The sequence below is a fragment of the Scyliorhinus torazame genome, chromosome 5 (assembly GCF_047496885.1).
Source record: "Scyliorhinus torazame isolate Kashiwa2021f chromosome 5, sScyTor2.1, whole genome shotgun sequence".
In the NCBI taxonomy this organism is placed as follows: domain Eukaryota; kingdom Metazoa; phylum Chordata; class Chondrichthyes; order Carcharhiniformes; family Scyliorhinidae; genus Scyliorhinus; species Scyliorhinus torazame.
Window position 1 is genome coordinate 77998978 of NC_092711.1, and position 21761 is coordinate 78020738.

General features: G+C 47.9%; 2 protein-coding genes across 2 annotated transcripts in view; one reads left to right on the plus strand and one right to left on the minus strand.

Annotated features, from left to right (window-relative positions):
- Positions 1-21761, minus strand: part of LOC140421423 (uncharacterized) — a 307993-nt gene that overhangs the window by 285422 nt on the left and 810 nt on the right. The gene's annotated exons all lie outside the window — the stretch shown is intronic.
- Positions 14144-21381, plus strand: LOC140421417 (uncharacterized). Its single transcript, XM_072506092.1, has 2 exons — positions 14144-14247; positions 16218-21381. The coding sequence occupies exon 2, from the start codon at positions 16334-16336 to the stop codon at positions 17627-17629; it is 1296 nt and encodes a 431-aa protein (XP_072362193.1). The 5' UTR covers positions 14144-14247; positions 16218-16333; the 3' UTR covers positions 17630-21381.

The window sequence follows — 21761 nt, forward strand, 5'->3', positions numbered from 1 at the left end:
CAGTTAGCAGCCGCTGTTAAACTGGGCACTAAGAGAAAACAGAGCAAGGCCTGTTTCTTTAAAAATATATATTTTATTGAAATTTTTCAAACAAAAATTTTTCCGTTTTTACAACTCAACAAAGGATTATACATTAAACATTATTTAAATAATATAGTGAGCTTACAACAAACTAGAAAAGAAAAAACAAATAGCAAAAACACAAAATAGTGCTCCCTCCCCCTCCCCCCTGGGTTGCTGCTGTTGTCCTTTCTGTCTTTTCATTATCGTTCCGCGGATAGTCAAGGAACGGTTGCCACCGCCTGATGAACCCCTGAGTCGATCCTCTCAACGCAAATTTTATTTGTTCCAGTCTTATGAACCCTGCCATGTCGTTTATCCAGGCCTCCACGCCCGGGGGCTTCGCTTCCTTCCACATGAGTAAGATCCTTCGCCGGGCTACCAGGGACGCAAAGGCCAAAATGTCGGCCTCTTTCGCCTCCTGCACTCCCGGTTCTTCTGCAACCCCAAAAATAGCTAACCCCCAGCCTGGTTTGACCCGGACCCCCACCACCTTTGAAATCACACTTGCCACACACCCCCAGAACTCGTGCAGTGCTGGACACGACCAGAACATGTGTATGTGGTTCGCCAAGCTTCCCGAGCACCTCCCACGCCTGTCCTCCACCCCGAAAAACCTGTTCAGTCTTGCTCCCGTCATATGTGCTCTGTGTTGAACCTTAAATTGAATCAGGCTAAGCCTGGCACATGAGGACGAGGAATTTACCCTACTTAGGGCATCCGCCCATAGCCCCTCCTCGATCTCTTCCCCCAGCTCTTCTTCCCATTTCCCCTTCAGCTCCTCTATCATCGCCTCCCCCTCATCCCTCATCTCCCGGTATATTTCGGACACTTTGCCTTCTCCAACCCATGCCCCCGAAATCACTCTATCTTGGATCCCTTGCGTCGGGAGCTGCGGAAATTTCCTCACCTGTTGCCTCGTAAATGCCCTCACTTGCATGTATCTGAAGGCATTCCCTGGTGGCAACTTATATTTTTCTTCTACCGCTCCCAGACTTGCAAACACCCCGTCTATAAACAGATCCCTCAGCTTCCTAATTCCTGCTCGCTGCCAACACTGGAATCCCCCATCTATCCTCCCCGGGACGAACCTGTGGTTATTCCTTATCGGGGACCACACGAGGCACCCGTCACTCCCCTGTGTCGTCTCCACTGCCCCCAGATCTTCAAGGTTGCCACCACCACTGGGTTTTTGGTGTACCTTTTTGGGGAGAACGGCAGCGGCGCCGGCACCAGCGCTTTTAGGCTTGTTCCCTTACAGGACGCCATTTCCAGCTTCTTCCACGCTGCTCCCACTTCCTCCCTCATCCACTTACAGACCATCGACACATTGGCGACCCAGTAGTAGTCGCTCAGGCTTGGCAGTGCCAGTCCCCCTCTGTCCCTACTGCGCTGCAGGAACCCCCTCTTTACTCTCGGGGTCTTTCCCTCCCACACAAAGCTCATAATGCTCCTGTTTATTTTTTTTAAAAAGGCCTTTGTGACCAGGGTGGGGAGGCACCGAAACACAAAAATAAACCTCGGGAGGACCACCATTTTAACTGCCTGCACTCTGCCCGCCAGTGACAGCGGCACCATATCCCACCTCTTAAAGTCCTCCTCATCTGCTCCACCAGTCGCGTCAGGTTAAGTCTATGCAGGGTTCCCCAGTTCCTGGCCACCTGAATCCCCAGGTATCAAAAATTCCTTACCACCCTCCTCAGCGGCAGAACATCTATCCCCCTGCCCGGTTCCCTGGGGTGCATCACAAAAAGCACACTCTTCCCCATATTTAGTTTGTATCCCGAGAACTCTCCAAACTCCCTAAGTATCTGCATTACCTCTGGCATCCCCTCTACCGGGTCCGCGACATATAACAGGAGATCATCTGCGTAGAGCGACACTCGGTGTTCCTCTCCCACTCTAAGCACCCCCCTCCACTTCTTAGAATCCCTCAGCGCTATGGCCAGTGGTTCAATTGCCAACGCGAACAGTAACGGGGACAGGGGACACCCTTGTCTTGTACCCCTATGTAGTCGAAAGTATCCCGATCTTTGCCTGTTTGTAAGGACGCTTGCCATCGGGGCCCCATATAATAGTCTGACCCATCTAATAAACCCCTCACCGAACCCAAACCTCTTCAGCACCTCCCACAGATAGTCCCACTCCACCCTATCGAATGCCTTCTCTGCATCCAATGCCGCCACTATCTCTGCCTCCCCTTCTGGTGGGGGTGTCATCATCACACCCAGCAACCTTCGTACATTAGCATTCAGTTGTCTCCCCTTTACAAACCCTGTCTGATCGTCATGCACCACCCCTGGGACACAATCCTCTATCCTTGTCGCCATCACTTTGGCCAGCAGTTTGGCGTCTACATTTAGGAGTGAGATGGGCCTGTATGGCCCGCACTGCAGCGGGTCTTTATCTCGTTTCAGGATTAGCGATATCGTCGCCTCCAACATTGTCGGGGGTAGCATCCCCCTTTCCTTAGCCTCATTAAAGGTTCTCGCCAAAAGCGGGGCCAACAGGTCCATATACTTCCTGTAGAATTCCACCGGAAACCCATCTGGTCCCGGGGCCTTCCCTGCCTGCATGTTCCCCAGTCCTTTAATCACCTCATCCACCTCGATTAACGCCCCCGGACCTGCCACCTCCTGCCCCTTCACCTTCGGGAACCTTAGCTGGTCCAGAAAGTGTAGCATTCCTTCTTTTCCCCCCGGGGGTTGGGACTTGTATAGCCTCTCATAGAAGGTCTTGAACACCTCATTCACATTCCCTGCTCTCTGCTCCATATTTCCCGTTTCGTCCCTAACTCCCCCGATCTCTCTCGCTGCCACCCACTTCCGAAGTTGTTGGGCTAGCAGCCGGCTCGCCTTTTCCCTATACTCATATTGTATCCCCTGTGCCTTCCTCCACTGTGCCTCTGCCTTTCCCGTGGTCAGCAGGTCAAACTCCGTCTGTAGTCTTAGCCTTTCTCTGTATAGCCCTTCGTCTGGGGCCTCCGCATATTTTTTATCCACCCTCAGAATTTCCCCCACTTATCTCTCTTTCTTTGCCCTCTTGTTTCCCCTTGTGGGCTCTGTTGGAGATCAGCTCTCCTATAACCTCCGCCTTCAGCGCTTCCCCTACTACCCCCACCTGAACCTCCCCATCGTCGTTGACCTCCAAGTATCGCTCAATACACCCCCTCACCCTTCCGCAGACCCCCTCGTCCGCCAGTAGTCCCATATCTAGTCACCAGAGTGGACGCTGCTCCCTTTCCTCTCCTAGTTCCAGATCCACCCAGTGCGGGGCATGATCTGAAACGGCTATGGCCGAGTACTCCGTTCCTGCCACCTTCGGGATCAGTGCCCTTCCCAAAGTGAAAAAGTCTATCCGGGAGTATACCTTGTGGACGTGGGAGAAAAAAGAGAACTCTTTACCCATCGGTCTGGCGAATCTCCACGGATCCACTCCCCCCATTTGTTCCATAAATCCCTTAAGCACCTTGGCCGCTGCCGGCCTTCTCCCGGTCCTGGATCTGGACCGGTCTAGCCCTGGATCCAGCACTGTGTTAAAGTCTCCCCCCCCCCCCCCCCCCCCCCCATTATCAAATTTCCCACCTCCAGGTCCGGGATAGATCCCAGCATTCGCTTCATGAATCCCGCGTCATCCCAATTCGGGGCATATACATTCACCAGCACAATTGCCTCACCCTGCAGTCTGCCACTCGCCATCACATATCTGCCCCCACTGTCCACCACTATGTTCTTAGCCTCGAATGATACACGTTTCCCCACCAATATTGCCACCCCTCTGTTTATTGCGTCCAACCCTGAGTGGGATACCTGTCCCACCCATCCTTTTCTTAGTCTAACCTGATCCGCCAACTTCAGGTGCGTCTCCTGGAGCATGACTACGTCCGCCTTCAGTCTCTTGAAGTGCGCAAACACCCGTGCCCTCTTAATCGGCCCATTTAAACCTCTCACATTCCACGTGATCAGCCGGATTGGGGGGCCATTCACCACCCCCCACCCTCGTCGACTAGCCATCCCCTTTTTTAGGCCATCTCCTCATCCAGGTCCCATGCACCCGTCTGTCCCCCTGGCAGCGCCCTCCCGCCCCGACCACCTCATCTCTTACCAGCTCCCCCTTGCACTCAGCAGCAGCAACCCAGTTAATCCCCCTCCCCGCTAGATCCCCCTCTAGCTTGATTACTCCCCCCATATTGCTTCCGGAAGTCAGCTAACTCTGGCTGACCTCGGCTTCCCCCGTTCACTCTTTCACCTCCCTGCGTGTGAGGCTCCCATCCTTCCTGCACCCGTTTTCCCGCTATAATTTCTATAGCGCGGGAAAATACCCATGCTTTCCTCTCGGCCCCGCCCCCTATGGCGCAGTTCCCTCATTCCCCTTCCCTGTCCCTTTTCCCACCGGCGCCCACATTTCTTCGTGTGTCCCCCATCGGGGGGAGAAAAATTCCCCGTCCAACATTGCTATACAGTAGCCCTCCCCTTTCCCCACTTTACATTACTGTACCACCACCTCGCTGCTTCTCTCCAAACATCAAACTTTCAAATCTAGTCCAGTTTCTCTTCTTGGATGAATGTCCATGCCTCCTCCGCCGTCTCGAAGTAGTGGTGCTTGCCCTGATGCGTGACCCACAGTCGCGCCGGCTACAGCATCCCAAATTTAATTTTCTTCCTATGGAGCACCGTCTTGGCCTGGTTAAAGCTCGCCCTCCTTCTCGCCACCTCCGCACTCCAGTCCTGATACACACGTATCACCGCATTCTCCCATTTGCTACTCCGTGCCTTCTTGGCCCAGCTCAGGACCATCTCTCTGTCCCTGCAGCGATGGAACTTCACCACTATTGCTCTTGGTGGTTCCCCTGCCTTTGGTCTTCTCACGAGGACCCGGTACACTCCCTCCACTTCTAGGGGGCCCGTTGGGGCCTCAGCTCCCATTAACGTATGGAGCATCGTGCTCGCATCAGCTCCCTCCGTTCCTTCGGGGAGACCTAGAATCCGTAGGTTTTTCCTCCTCGAGCTGTTCTCCAGGGCTTCCAGCCTTTCTATGCACCTCTTGTGTAGTGCCTCGTGTGTCTCCGTTTTTACCACCAGGCCCTGTATCTCATCTTCATTCTCGGCTGCCTTTGTATTCACTCCACGAAGCTCCATCGCCTGGACCTTTTGTGTTTCCTTCAGTCCCTCGATTGCCAGTAACATCGGCGCCAGCACCTCTTTCTTGAGCTCCTCCACACATCGTCGGAGAAACTCCTGCTGGTCCGGGCCCCATACCATCTGGGCTCCATCGGCCGCCATCTTGCTTCTCCCTTCTCTTCTCTGCCACTGCTACAAAGGATCCTCCGCAATCTGGCCACTACCGCCACTCCTTTCCATACACACCCGGGGGGACTCCTTCCTTCGTCACCTCACACTGGGTTGGGTGGAAAAAAAATTCCGTTGGGGCTCCCGATAAGAGCCCAAAAGTGCGTTGGAACGTGAGGTGCCGTAACGTGCGACTTAGCAGTGCATCACCGTAACCGGAAGTCGGGGTAATGGAATTTCTAATGCTGACTGAAGACAATGGCTTTGGTCTTCCAATTTTTAATTGGAGGAAACTTCTGTTCATCCAGGACCGGATGTGGGACAAGCAGTTTGATAATTTAGTAACAGTGGAGGAATGGGGAGGGATGGGGGTGAGGTAGAGCTGGATGTTGTCAGTGGACATGTGAAAACTACACTTTTGGATGATGTCACCTCGTGGCAGCATTTAAACGGTCTCTCGTCAGTGTGAACTCTTTGATGGGACACCTGATCCCAAGAACCTTTAAAGCACTTCCCGCATTTTCTGCATTTAAAAGGTCTCATCATTGTGAATCTGCTGGTGTGTCAGCAGTTGGGATGAATGAGTGAATCCCTTCCCACACTCGGGGCAGGTGAAAGGCCTTTCCCCAGTGTTAACTCGCTGGTGCATCAACAGGCTGTATGACTGAGTGAATCCACGCCCACACTCGGGGCAGGTGACAGGCTTCTCCCCAGTGAAATGAAATGAATGAAAATCGCTTATTGTCACAAGTAGGCTTCAAATGAAGTTACTGTGAAAAGCCCCTAGTCGCCACATTCCTGCGCCTGTTCGGGGAGGCTGTTACGGGAATGTGTCGATGGGTTACCAGGTCAGATGGGTAATTGAACGCCTTGCACAGTCCCCACATTTCCATGGTTTCTCCCTGCTGTGACTGCACTTGTGTTTTGACAACTCACAGAACACGTGTACGGTTTCTCGCCACTGTGAACTGTGATTTTTCCTTCCATGTTCAAAATCTGATGATATTCAGGTTACGATCAGTTATACAACAGTCAGATTTTGATGTGGTGTTTGGTTGGAGTTTCCCAATTGCTGATTCCCAATTCCCACATCCTTCCCTGCTGATACCCTGTGGAATTGAGTTGAAACAGAATAAAGGGAGAGAGAGAGAACCCACAAAAACACAAAGGCAGCTTGTGAAGCTGAGCTGAATGAATCTGGTAACTTGTGGGGCCGGCACTGGGAAAAAGTGACCACGAAAACTGTTGAAAGTGAACTAGTTTGTTATTGTCCATCAGGGAAGGGAACCTGCCGCCCGGCCTGAGCCCACACAAGATTCGGGCCTCTGCAAGAACACAAGAAATAGGAGCAGAAGTAGACCATTCGGCCCGTCGAACCTGCTCTGCCATTGAACACGATTGTGGCTGATCTCAGTCTTCAATTCCACTTTCCCGTGAGCTCTCTGCGTCCTTTCACTTCCTGAGACCAAAAATCTCACCATCTGAGCCTTAAATATATTCAACGATGGTCACAGTAACTTCATTGCAGTGTTCATGTAAATCTAATTGTGACAATAATGATTATTATCATCCACAACCCTCTGGGCTAGAGAATTTTATGTGAGAAACAGAGTGAGAGAGAAAGAGAGTGAGTAGTGGGGGAGAGAGAGAATCAAAAAGATTGATGGAAAGGGAGAGAGTGAGAACGGAGTGAGGGTAACAGGAAGCAATGGACCAACAACTGTATCACAATTTGACAGAATCTCCTCAACACTTAACCTCCACCACCTGGATGGACAGGAAAGCAGATGTATGTGAACATCACCACCTGCAAGTTCCTTTCCAAGAAAGGGAAAGTCAGGGAACCAAGAGGTGAAGTAATCAGTGGGAAGCGTAGCTGCTTAGGAATACAAAAAAGCACGAAAAGACAGAACTCAGGAGAGGTTACAATAGTCCCCATCCCACAAAATATGACACAGTGTATGGAAAGGCTCAGTAAACCAAGGTCCACCACACTAAGAAAACAAAAAGGGACGGTCAATAGAGAATTAAAGGTGCTATATTTAAATGCGCGCAGTGTACGGAACAAGGTAGACGAGCTTGTGGCCCAGATTGTGACTTGCAGGTATGATGTGGTAGGCATCACAGAGACGTGGTTGCAGGGGGTTCAGGACTGGCATTTAAACATCCAGGGATGTTAAATAAAGGTAACTACAGGGGCATGAGGGAGGAACTGACGAAAATCGACTGGGAGCAGACCCTAGTGGGAAAGACAGTAGAACAGCAATGGCAGGAGTTTCTGGGAGTAATTGAGGACACAGTACAGAGGTTCATCCCAAAGAAAATGAAGGTTATCAGAGGGGGGATTAGGCAGCCATGGCTGACAAAGGAAGTTAGGGAATGCATCAAAGCAAAAGAGAAAGCCTATAATGTGGCAAAGAGTAGTGGGAAGTCAGAAGATTGGGAAGGCTACAAAAACAAATAGAGGATAACAAAGAGAGAGATAAGGAAAGAGAGGATCAAGTTTGAAGGTAGGCTAGCCAGTAGCATTAGAAATGATAGTAAAAGTTTCTTTAAATACATTAAAAACAAACGGGAGGCAAAAGTTGACATTGGGCCGTTCCAAAATGACGCTGGAAATTTTGTGATGGGAGACATGGAAATAGCCGAGGAACTGAATAAGTACTTTGCGTCAGTCTTCACAGTAGAAGACATGAGTAATAGCCCAACAATTCCGGAGAGTCAGGGGACAGAGTTGAATGTGGTAGCCATCACAAAGGAGAAAGTGCTAGAGAAACTAAGAGGTCTAAAAATTGACAAATCTCCGGGTCCAGATGGGCTACATCCTAGAGTTCTAAAGGAGATAGTGGAAGCGTTGGTGATGATGTTTCAACAGTCACTGGAGTCAGGGAAAGTACCAGAGGATTGGAAAATCGCTGTTGTAACCCCACTGTTCAAGAAGGGAACAAGGAAAAAGATGGAAAATTATAGGCCAATTAGCCTGACCTCGGTTGTTGGCAAGATTCTAGAATCCATTGTTAAGAATGAGATTTCTAAATTCTTGGAAGTGTAGGGTCGGATTAGGACAAGTCAGCATGGATTTAGTAAGGGGAGGCCGTGCCTGACAAACCTGTTAGAGTTCTTTGAAGAGATAACAAATATGTTAGACCAAGGAGAGCCAATGGATGTTATCTATCTTGACTTCCAAAAGGCCTTTGATAAGGTGCCTCACGGGAGACTGCTGAGTAAAGTAAGGGCCCATGGTATTCGAGGCAAGGTACTAACATGGATTGACGATTGGCTGTCAGGCAGAAGGCAGAGAGTTGGGATAAAAGGTTCTTTTTCGGAATGGCAACCGGTGACGAGTGGTGTCCCGCAGGGTTCAGTGTTGGGGCCACAGCTGTTCTCTTCATATATTAACGATCTAGATAACGGGACTGAGGGCATTCTGGCTAAGTTTGCCGATGTTACGAAGATAGGTGGAGGGGCAGGTAGTATGGAGGAGGTGGGGAGGCTTCAGAAAGATTTAGACAGTTTAGGAGAGTGGTCCAAGAAATGGCTGATGAAATTCAACGTGGGCAAGTGCGAGGTCTTGCACTTTGGAAAAAAGAATAGAGGCGTGGACTATTTTCTAAACGGTGACAAAATTCATAATGCTGAAGCGCGAAGGGACTTGGAAGTCCTAGTCCAGGATTCTCTAAAGGTAAACTTGCAGGTTGAGTCCGTAATTAAGAAAGCAAATGCAATGTTGTCATTCATCTCAAGAGGCTTGGAATATAAAAGCAGGGATATACTTCTGAAGCTTCATAAAGTTAGGCCCCATTTAGAATACTGTGAGCAATTTTGGGCCCCACACCTCAGGAAGGACATACCGGCACTGGAGCGGGTCCAGCGGAGATTCACATGGATGATCCCAGGAATGGTAGGCCTAACATACGATGAACGTCTGAGGATCCTGGGATTATATTCATTGGAGTTTAGGAGGTTGAGGGGAGATCTAATAGAAACTTACAAGATAATGAATGGCTTAGATAGGGTGGATGTAGGGAAGTTGTTTCCATTAACAGGGGAGACTAGGACCCGGGGGCACAGCCTTAGAATAAAAGGGAGTCACTTTAGAACAGAGATGAGGAGAAATTTCTTCAGCCAGAGAGTGGTGGGTATGTGGAATTCATTGGGCGGTGGAGGCCGGGACGTTGAGTGTCTTTAAGACAGAAGTTGATAAATTCTTGATTTCTCGAGGAGTTAAGGGCTATGGAGAGAGAGCGGGTAAATGGAGTTGAAATCAGCCATGATTGAATGGTGGAGTGGACTCGATGGGCCGAATGGCCTTACTTCCACTCCTATGTCTTATGGTCTTATGGTCTTAAGACACACACTGTTGAACTTGTCTGAAATCCAGAACTGGATGAGTGAACCCATTGCCTTTCATCACCGTTACAAACTCCACTCCCTTGTTACCAATTCCATCCCTGTCAAATGTCTGAGGCTGAAGCAGACTGTTCACAACCATGGTGAAATATTTCACCACCAGATGAGCTCTTGACCACAGATCTACATCATCACCAAGATTGCCGACATCCACCTCAGGAACAGAGCTCGACTCCACCTTAGTCTCTGTTCATCTGCTGCAGAAACCATCATCCATTCTTCTGTTACCTCTCAAACAAATTATTCCAACGCACCCACAGCCGGACTCTAACATTAAACAACCCCCTCCATCCCATCCAAAACTCTGCTACCCATTTACTTACTCACACCAGCCCCTGTGCCCACTGATCTGCAAAGGCTTCCTTTTAAAAGGCACAAAAAGTTTAAATTTCTCATTGTTTTACTCCATGGTAATGATCATCCTGATCACTGTAATTTCCCCCACACACACCTCTTTGAGATCTCTGCACTCATTTAATTCCAGCCATTTGAGCAGTCCTGATTTTAATCTCTCCACCATTACTTAGTTGCCAGGGACCCAATTTCTGGAATTTCCTCCTTCAAACTCTCCGGTTCACTTTCCTCCATTAAGATTGTCCTTAAAATCTAATATCTCCTCTTGTGGCTCAGTGTCAATTGTTACTTTGTAACGTTTCTCTGAAAGTCTTCAAAGTTTTGTTCTGTTCAAGTCACCATATAAATTCGAATTATTGTCACTGCCCTCGACATATATTCTGCCCCAAAATAGGAATTTGTAACTCAGAGTGAAGCAGTTTGCTGGACATTCTGTCATGAAGGAACGTTTCAAAATAATGTTGCCCCCAACAATGATGGCCACTGAGCCTGCCCTCTGCTGCTCGTGCCCCGATAAAGATGGCGGGGGCACTGCCGCTAGTGATCCAAATAAGGATCCCGATGGCGCATGCGCGCCACTGCCAGTACCAAATAAAGATGGCGGCCGCAAAATCTTGTCTGTGAGAAAACTGCAGCTCCCGCTGAGATCCTCAGGTCCCGGCAGGTTATTTTTCCGGATTTTTGGTATATCTAACATGTACACGAAGCGTGCCTAACGACCCTCCTGATTTATCTCTCCCTCCGTCCCGCCATTCCCACCTTTACGGATTGTGGATACGAGAAAGAAGCTTTTGCTGTGTCACCATTAATCACACTGCGCATGCTTCACTCAGCCCAGTCCCGCCTCCTCATTCACGCTGATTGATTGGAGGACCAGTCAGACTGGATCGGTCCTCTGGACCCGCCCACTCTTCGGCTATTGGTTCGATGCTGCCGTCAATAACCCCGTGTATTGTGAGGTGTCAGGTGAAAGGTCAGTGTCGGGTTTTCCAAACCCCCAGTGCGGTCCCAGCGCCGAATGTGAAACAGTGAACATTCTCCACTCTCAGTATCCGCCGCTTCCGGCTTCTCTCCACAAACAACGTCACAGAGACCAGGGGGGGATACACTGACCCAGTGACAATGTCACTGCATTAGAGGAAAAGTCTAATGGCACCCCTCCTGTTCAAAAAGGCAGAAAGTCGGAAACTAGTTAGTTTAATGCCTGTTGGGAAACTGCTGGAATCCATTATTGAGGAAATAGTAACTGGACATTTGGAAAGTCAAACCACAATCCATCAGTCAGCGTGGTTTGGTGAAGTGTTTGACTCACTTGTTGGAGTTCTTGGAAGATGTAACAGGCCAGGTGGATAATGGGGGTCCTGTGGATGTATTTGGACTTCCAGAATACAGTTGATAAGGTGTCACACGAAAGGTAATAAACAAGGGAAGAAGTTGAGAGGTAATATATTAGCTTGGATTGAGGATTGGCTAACCAACAGACAGCAGAGAGTGGGGTTAGATTATATTAGATTTATTATTAGATAAACCGGACCGACCTCCTCAGAAGACAAACATGGGACACAACCGACAGAATACCCTTCGTCGTCCAGTACTTCCCCGGAGCGGAGAAACTACGTCATCTTCTTCACAGCCTTCAACACGTCATTGATGACGATGAACATCTTGCCAAGGTCATCCCCACACCCCCACTACTTGCCTTCAAACAACCGCGCAACCTCAAACAAACCATTGTTTGCAGCAAACTACCCAGTCTTCAGAACAGTGACCACGACACCACAAAACCCTGTCTCTGCAAGACGTGCCAGATCATCGACATGGATACCACTATTACACGTGAGAACACCACCCACCAGGTATGCGGTACATACTCGTGCGACTCGGCCAACGTTGTCTACCTCATACGCTGCAGGAAAGGATGTCCCGAAGCGTGGTACATTGGCGAGACCATGCAGACGCTGCGACAACGAATGAACGGACATCGCGCAACAATCACCAGGCAGGAATGTTCCCTTCCAGTCGGGGAACACTTCAGCATTCAAGGGCATTCAGCCTCTGATCTCCGGGTAAGCATTCTCCAAGGCGGCCTTCACGACCCGCGACAACGCAGAATTGCCGAGCAGAAACTTATAGCCAAGTTCCGCACACATGAGTGCGGCCTCAACCGGGACCTGGGATTCATGTCACATTACATTCATCCCCCACCATCTGGCCTGCGAAATCCTACCAACTGTCCTGGCTTGAGACAATTCACACCTCTTTAACCTGGGGTTACCCCATCTCTGGATCTGTAAAGATTTAATCACCTGCTAATGCTCGCATTCCTAGCATTGTTTGGCATCTTTGAATTTGTCTATATATGTGTTTCTGGAACAGACCTCTTCATTCACCTGAGGAAGGAGCAGCGCTCCGAAAGCTAGTGACATCGAAACAAACCTGTTGGACTTTAACCTGGTGTTGTAAGACTTCGTACTGTGCTCACCCCAGTCCAACGCCGGCATCTCCACATCATTAGATTTATTGACACATATCTTGAGGAAAAACATTTTTACCCAGAGGGTGGTGAGGGTCTGGAATGCACCGCTGAGGAGGGTGGTAGAGACGACTTGCCTCACATCCTCTTAAAAGTTCCTGGATGAAGACTGACACATCATAACATTCAGGGCTATGGGCCAAGTGCTGGCAAATGGGATTAGGTAGGTGGGTCAGGATTTGATGTGTTGGTGCAAACTCGATGGATCGAAGTGCCTCTTCTGCACTTTTGCTGATAATACAAGGTTCGGTGGCATCGTAGACAGCATTGATGACAGCATAAAACTGTAAGAAGATAATAACAATAATAATAATCACTTATTGTCACAAGTAAGCTTCAATGAAGTTACTGTGAAAAGTCCCTAGTCACCACATTCCGGCGGCTGCTCGGGGAGGCCGCTGCAGGAATTGAACCTGCGTCCAATCTCTCCCTATAACTCAGTCTCTTGAGTCCTGGCAACATCCTTGTAAATCTCTTCTGCGCTCTCTCCAGTTTAATAACATCTTTCCTATAGCAAAGCAGCCAAAACTGAACACAATACTCCAGGTGCGACCTCACCAACGTCCTGTACAACTGCAACATAACTTCCCAACTTCTACACTCAATGCCCTGACTGATGAAGGCCAAAAGCCTTCTTCACTTCCCTATCTACCTGTGACTCCACCTTTAGAGAACCGTGCACCTGAACTCCAAGGTCCCTCTGTTCCACGATATTCCCTCAGGCCCTACCATTCACTGTGAAAGTCCTACCTTGATTTGACTTTCTGAAATGCAACTCCTCACACTTATCTGTATTGAACTCCATTTGCCATTTCTCAGCCCACTTTCCCAGCTGATCGAGAGCCTGCTGCAATTTTTGATAACCTTCCTCACTGCCGCCAAGACCACCTATTTTAGTATCATCTGCAAACTTACTGATCATGCCTTGTACGTTCTCATCCAAATGGTTGATATAGATACAAACAGCACTCTCCTAGTTACTAATCTCCGAGTTACTCCCTACTTAGTTAATTACTCCAGTTTCTCAAATTTAGAACAGATTCCCAACCAGCGAATCAGCTTTACTCTGAGGTAAGTTATTTAAATTTACTCTTCCGAAGCTCCTCCTCCCCGGATTCGGGCCAAATCCGCTCCCTGCCGACTTGGCCGTATAGTCCCGAGGTAAGTTATTTATATTTACTGTTCCAAAGCTGCTCCTCCCCGGATTCGCACCAACTCAGCTCCCTGCGTTGGTGAGATTCATACATGGGTGTCTTGAAAATCGTTGGGACAGTAACTATCCTGTAAGGTAACGAGTCATTTTTCTTCCCAATTGGCCGAGGAAGGCAGTGTGTCACAAGGATGGATGTGTTGGCCGATTAATGACTGGAGGATGGGGGAGGTCATGTGATCAAACCTCCAGGAATACATTTAATCAAAATTGATGAGGAGAGAATGTTGTGAATTTCTGTCCTAAACTGACGGTGAGGTTTCTGTAAATTTACAGGATACTGGAGGTGGAGGTTAAACAGACGGGAAAAGCAAACCAAACGTCACATCACGATCTGACAGAGTCACTCAATTCATCAGAACCTGAATTTCAGCAGCATTTCGGTGTGGAAGGTAAAAGGTTTGTCTGTGAGGGAAGATTTCAGGTCTCAGTGTGACTGGAAAAGCCCCGAGATTCACAAACCCTGGTTAGACCAAACCTGGAGAACTGTGTTCAGTTCTGGGCAACAAACCTGAGGAAGGATAGAATGGCCTCGGAGGGAGTGTAGCTCAGATTTACCTGAGTGATATCTGAACCCCCCGGGGTTAAATTACGAAACTAGATTACACAAAAGAGTCAGAGACATGATGGCACAAAGAACGGCATTCAGTCCATTGAGTCCATGCTAGCTCTCTGGAGCAATCCAGTCAGTCCCATTCTCCTGCTCCCTGTATCCTCACAGGTTTATTTCCCTCAGATGTCTATCCAATTTCCTTTTGAAATCAAATCATTCATTGTTTCTATTTTCAAACTCCCTCATAGGCAGCAAGTTTCAGGTCATTGCCGCTCGCTGTGTAAAAACATACATCTCATATCACCTCATATCTCCTGTACCTTTTACATACAAACTCAGAACAGGCCACTCGGCCCCTCGAGCCTGTTCAGCATTCAATAAGATTGCAGCTGATCTCATTCTAACGTTAACTCCACATTCCTGTCTACCCCTGATGACCTTTCACCCCCTTGCTCATCAAGAATCTATCCAGCTCTGCCTCAAAAATATTCAAGGACTCTGCTTCCACTGCCTTTTAAGGACGTGAGTTCCAAAGTCTTACAACCCTCAAGAGAATTAAAAAATCCTCATCTCCATCTGAAATGGGTGACTCCTTATTTTGCAACAGTGATGCGTTCATTCTCGATTCTCCAACAAGAGGAAACATCCTCTCCACATCCACCCTGTCAAGAACTCTCTGGATCTTGTATGGTTCATTCCAGGTTTTACCCAAAACTTTAAATCTGTGTCCCGACTGCTTGTACGATCAGTGAATGGAAACAGAGTTTCTTTGTCCACCTGATGGAAACCTGGCATAATCTTGTGTCCCTGAATCAAATTTCCCCTCAACCTCCTTTGCTGGAACCATTCTGGTAAATCTCCTCTGCACCTTCTCCAAGAACCTTCACATCCTTCCTGAAATGTGGTGACCAGAGTTTTATAAAGATTCATAAGAATTCCTACAGTGCAGAATCATAGACTTTACAATGCAGCGGGAGGCCATTCGGCCCCAGGGGTCTGCACCGGCCCTTGGAAAGAGCACCCGACTTAGGTTTAAGCCCATGCCTCCACCTTGTCCCCGTAACCCAGTCACCCCAACTAACCTTTGAGGCAATTTAGCGTGGCCAATCCACCTAACCTGCACATCTTTGGACTGTGTGAGGAATCCGGAGCCCCCGGAGGAAATCTATGCAGACACGGGGAGAAAATGCAAACTTCACAGAGGCAGTCACCCGAGACTGGAATTGAATCTGGGATTGTGGAGCTGTGAGGCAGCAGTGCTAACCACTGTGCCACCCCACAGCCGCACCTAACCTGCACATCCCTAGACACGAAGGGACAATTTATCAAGGCCAATCCACCTAATTTGCCCGTCTTTGGACTGCGGGGGGAATCCAGAGAACCGTGTGGAAACCCACGCAGACACGGGCAGAAAGTGCAAACTCCACACAGACACACAGTCACCAAGGCCGGAATTGAACCCGGGTCCCTGGCGCTGTGAGGCAGCAGTGCTAATCACTGTGCCACCAGAAGCATATTTTCAGTATCAATATTACTGTTTATGAAGCTCAAGGTAGAATTTGCTTTGCTAACTAATATGTGGCAAAGCAAATGTTAATATGTCGTGTAGATATACAAGATCCCCCTTCACCTCTTTCTCTCTCCTCCCAAAGAGGCCAGTTGGATTTTTATGATAATCCAGCAGTTTTCATGGTCACTTTTTCCCAGTGCCGACCCCACAAATGACCAGATTCATTCAGCTCAATTTCACAACCTGTCTTTGTGTTTTTGTGGGTTCTCTCTCACTCCCTATTTTCTGTTTTAAATCAGTTTCACCGGGTGTTCAAAGGGGAAGCTTCAAAGTCCAGAAACTCAAACCAAGCATCACATCAGGATCTGACAGAGTCCTCAATTTATCATATCCTGAATATCATCGTACTTTGAACATGGAAGGAAAAAGCATCGTTCCCAGTGGAGAGAAACCGTATACGTGTTGTGTGTGTGGACGAGGATTCACTCGATCATCAGGCCTCACAAGCCACAAATGCAGTCACACTGAGGAGAAACCGTGGAAATGTGCGGACTGTGGGAAAGAATTCAATTACCCATCCAGGCTGGAAACTCATCGCCGCAGTCACACTGGGGAGAGACCATTCACCTGCTCCAAGTGTGGGAGGGGATTCACTCAGTTATCTGCCCTGCGGAAACACCAACAAATTCACACTGGGGAGAGACCATTCCCCTGCTCCAAGTGTGGGAAGAGATTCACTCAGCCATCCGCCCTGCGCAAACATAAGCGAATTCACACTGGGGAGAGACCATTCACCTGCTCTGAGTGTGGGAAGGGATTCACTCAGTCATCGGCCCTGCAGAAGCACCAGCGAGTTCACACTGATCAGAAACCTTTTCAATGTCCTGACTGCGGGAAGAGCTATAAAAGTTCTGGGGAACTGATGCTCCATCAACGTGTTCACACTGACGAGAAACCGTTCAGGTGCTCTCACTGTGGGACTGGGTTCAGACGATCATCTCACCTCACTGTACATCAGCGAAGTCACACTGGGGAGAGGCCGTTTATCTGCTCCCAGTGTGGGAAGGAATTCACTCAGTCATCCAACCTGCTGACACACCAGCGAATTCACACTGGGGAGAGACCATTCACCTGCTTCTGGTGTGGGAAGGGATTCACTGAGTCAGCCACCCTGCAGAACCACCGGCGAATTCACACTGGGGAGAGACCATTCGCCTGCTCTCAGTGTGGGAAGGGATTCACTCAGTCATCAGCTCTGCGGAAACACCAGCAAATTCACACTGGGGGGGGGCCATTCATCTGTTCCTGGTGTAGGATGAGATTCACTCAGTCATCTGATCTACAGAATCACCAGCAAATTCACACTGGGGGGAGGCCATTCACGTGCTCCAAGTGTGGGAAGGGATTCACTCGGTCATCCGACCTGCGGAAACACCAGCGAATTCACACTGGGGAAAAAACATTTGCCTGCTCCTGGTGTGGGAAGGGATTTACTCGGTCATCTGACCTGCGGAAACACCAGCGAATTCACACTGGGGAGAAACCATTCGCCTGCTCCTGGTGTGGGAAGAGATTCACTCAGTCATCCGACCTGCAGAGGCACCAGTCAGTTCACACTGGAGAGAGGCCATTCACCTGCTCCACGTGTGGGAAGGAATTCACTCAGTCATCCGTCCTGCAGAGGCACCAGCGAGTTCACACTGGAGAGTGACCGTTGACCTGCTCCAATTGTGGGAAGGGATTTACCGCTTCATCCCACCTGCTGACACACCAACGAGGCCAGATTAACGGCGTTCAAAAATCATCTTGACAAACACATGGATACGATGGATACAGAGGGATACGGCACAAGGGTTTTGGCCAAGGTTGGTATCATGACCGGTACAAGCTTGGAGGGCCGAAGGGCCTGTTCCTGTGCTGTATTGTTCTTTGATCTCTGTGCAGTAATTGAACTTTGCTGTGACTCACATTCAGGACTGAACCATGTTCATTTGGGTCTCTTTCTGCTGATAACAAACTCCAGCCCATTTACAGGGGCTAATATTCTGGCTAAAAGTCAAATAAATTAGATTTGTGTTAAATACGCAGTGTGTTGAAACTTTTTAATATCTCTGACACAAGTTAGTTCCTTTTGAAGTACTCTCGCTCTCCCCTGTCTCTTCCACCTCACCTCCAACAAGAAGTGTGAGGAGCTTGTGGAGCTTCTTTGTGACTGAGATTGAGTAAATCCGATCAGCTGCCTCTGCTGCTTCCCTCCCTTCCACGAGCCCACCGGACCAAACTGTCTCTAATTTTCATCCTTTCCTGAGCCCTGAACCCACATCTTTCTCTAGTTTCTCTCCCATCTCCCCTCATGCCCTCTCATAGCTCATCTTTCCATGAGACCCAGCTGCTGCTCCATCGACCCTATTCCCACTGAGCTACTGATCAGCCAACTACCCTGTGTCCACGGATATTGTCAACATTTCTCTCTCTTCAGGTACTGTCCCTCTGTCTTCAAATCTGCCATCATCACCCCCTCCTCAATAAAACAAACCCTTGACCCTGCCATCCTTACAAATTACTGCCCCATCTTCAACCTCCCTGTCCTCTCCAAACCCTTTGAACATGTTGTCACCTCCCAAATCCTTGCCCATCTTTCCCAGAACTCCCATGTTTGAATCCCTTCAATCAGGTCTCTGCCCTGTTGAAATACAAGAGACAAACAGAATCTTACCCGGAGAGAAAGACAGACAATCCGGGAGCTTGGATCCAACACGGATATGTTCATAAGACCAGAAGCAAGGGTAGCAGCACAGTCATTATCGAGAGACAACAATACCTGTTGGAGACAGACAGCTAAACAACATGAAACACAGTGCTAAGATCCCTTGACTCATATACCTGAGACAGGAATGAGAATTGGAGACGGACAGGAAGAACTGAAAGACTCCAGACACATTAACCAAAAACAGATGGAATATCTGAGGGGACAACAGGCCGAATCAAGGAAGTTCTACCTGCTCCTTAATATACCAAACACATAAAGATTATTATTATTATTGTCACAAATAGGCTGACATTAACTCTGCAATGAAGTTACTGTGAAAAGCCCCTAGTCGCCACACTCCGGTGCATGTTCAGGTACACAGGGAGAATTCAGACTGTCCAATTCACCTAACAAGTCTTTGAGGACTTGTGGGAGAAAACCGGAGCACCCGGAGGAAACCCATGCAGGCACGGGGAGAACGTGCAGAATCCGCACAGACAGTGATCCAAGCGGGATTTGAACTCAGGACCCTGGTGTTGTGAAGCAACAGTGCTAACCACTGTGCTACCATCAGGGAAATACTACAAGACAAACCCATTGGATAAGCCTGAGAGAGAAAATCATACAGAATCATAGAATTTACAGTGGAGAAGGAGGCCATTCGGCCCATCGATCCTGCACTGGCCCTTGGAAAGAGCACCCTACTTAAGCCCATGCCTCCACCCAATCACCGTAACCCAGTAACTCCAGCTAACTTTTTTTTGGACACGAAGGGGCAATTTAGCATGACCAATCCACCTAACCTGCACATCTTTGGACGGTGGGAGAAAACTGGAGCACCCGGAGGGAACCCACACAGACACGGGGAGAATGTGCAAACTCCACACAGTCACCCAAGGCCAGAATAGCTGAAACATGAACACACTGTTCCTGGTAGTTGATGGTACAGTAGTTCAATAAATATAATCAGTGGATTAAAATGGTGTGTAATATAGAATAAAAGCAGAAAATGCAAATTAACGCAACAGGTCTGGCAGCATCATAGAATCTTACAGTGCAGAAGGAGGCTATTTGGCCATCGAGTTTGCACCAACACTACAAAAGAGCACCCCACCCAGGTGCACTTCCCCGCCCTCTCACTGTAACCCCACTTCACCGTTGGACACTAAGGGGCAATTTAGCACAGCCAATCCACCAAGATCCCACAAACAGAAATGTGACTGACCAGAGAATCTGTTCAGTGATGTTTGTTGAGGGATGAATATTAAGCAGTAAACCAGGGAGAACTCCCATGTTCTCTGGAATAACATCATGGGAACTTTTACACCCAACTGAGGGCAGATGGGGCCAGAGTTGAAGATCTGATCTGGAACACTGGACCTCTGACAGTGCAGTGCTCCTTCACGACTGCATCAGAATATCAACCTGGATTTGATGCTCATGTTTCTGGAGGTGGATTTGAACCCACAACCTCCTGACTCCGAGATAAGAATGTAACCACTGAGCCACAACTAACACCTGTAAAATAAAATGGGAAGAATGTCATTTGAAATATGAAGGTCTGATGATCAACCCGAAGGAATATGAGAAAATGCAATGCTTAAAAATGATATAGAGAAGTTAAAGCAGAAGTCTCTCAAAGGGTTAACAGCAGCAAAAAGTTTTAGACTGCAGACAGTTATTATCACACAGGCTTTGGGATAACACCTCGCAACAACTCGTGCTGTAACCCAATACCTTTCTTAAAGTTAGAGACATTCTAGCAAAGTTAAGTTTTAAGTTACATAAATGGAACAAGTTCTCCCCCCTTTGATAGAAGGTAATTATTTTAGCAAGCAATTGGGTGGAATTTACAGAATTTTAACGTTTGAATTACTTGAAATAATGTTTATTTGTGAATGATAGAAACTTAATGACACCAGTTAAAAGTGGAAATGTGGAGATGCCAGTTAACTTTGCTACGATACAATTCACCGCAGCTAACTGCTTCTTCCCAAAAAGCAGCTAACCCTTTTGTAAAATGGGAAGAATGTCATTTGAAAGGAATATGAGAAAATGCAATGCTTAAAAATGATAAGGGGTTAAAAGGCTGAAATACAACAAAATAATTAGCAGGAAGCTTCCCTGCCAGTGTTCTGACAATCTAAGGTCATGTTAACATTAAGCATTATCATGTTAGACACTACGGAAACCAGATGTATCACTCTTTAAGTAAAAGTCTGACAAGCTAAGGTCGTGTTAATGTGAAAACATTATCACGTGGGACACTACAGCAACCAGATGTATCACTCTTTAAGTAAAAGACTGACAAGCTAAGGTCATGTTAACACCACATTAAAAAGAGGTGTACTTAGCTTCAGCAGAATTAAACATATGTTAACAAATGGATGAAATATATACATCAATAAGCAGAAGATATTACTTTAGGAGAAGGCCATGTAAACAGTAAGGCTGCTGGAAGGGTAATAACTACCCTGAATCGCTAGTTGCCAGCGTGAGCTTTTACAGCTACTTTGGTGCATGGGGACAGCTGTACCGAGGAGTCGAACAGAGAATCGAAACTACTGAGAACACCCACAGATAAGAAGAGAGATTGTCAAGGGGGCCACGAAGGTCTGATCAACTCGAACGGAACACCAGAAGCAAGATCTTTTACTTGTTGTAAAAACAATGATTTTATCTTTTGAAACAAAATAAAGTAAGTTAAACATTTACACTCACCTGAAATAGTGGTTATTACAAAATAGACAAAGTCTACTTTACTATACCTCAGTAAAGTCGCCATGATGTGGAGATGTCGGCGTTGGACTGGGGTGAGCACAGTCAGAAGTCTTACAACACCAGGTTAAAGTCCAACAGGTAAAGTCGGACCCAGGATGGAAGCTACTCGAGTAGTAAGTAGATAAAATCTTTGTAGATATAGGTTATACCAGGAATAACTTGAAATGTCACTTTGACCCTGAATAGCACATAGTTAAGTCTGCCTTAAGGAGTCAAGAAGTGAAAATCCTTTTACACCATTTAAATAATCTTTTTGACCCTTTTTGGTTGAGCGGGAGATTTCTAAGAAAAGTGGTGATAAAAATACACACCT

Coding starts and splice junctions, on each gene's coding strand:
- LOC140421417 (XM_072506092.1), top strand. CDS start 16,334: ATGGAAGGAAAAAGCATCGTTCCCAGTGGAGAGAAACCGTATACGTGT.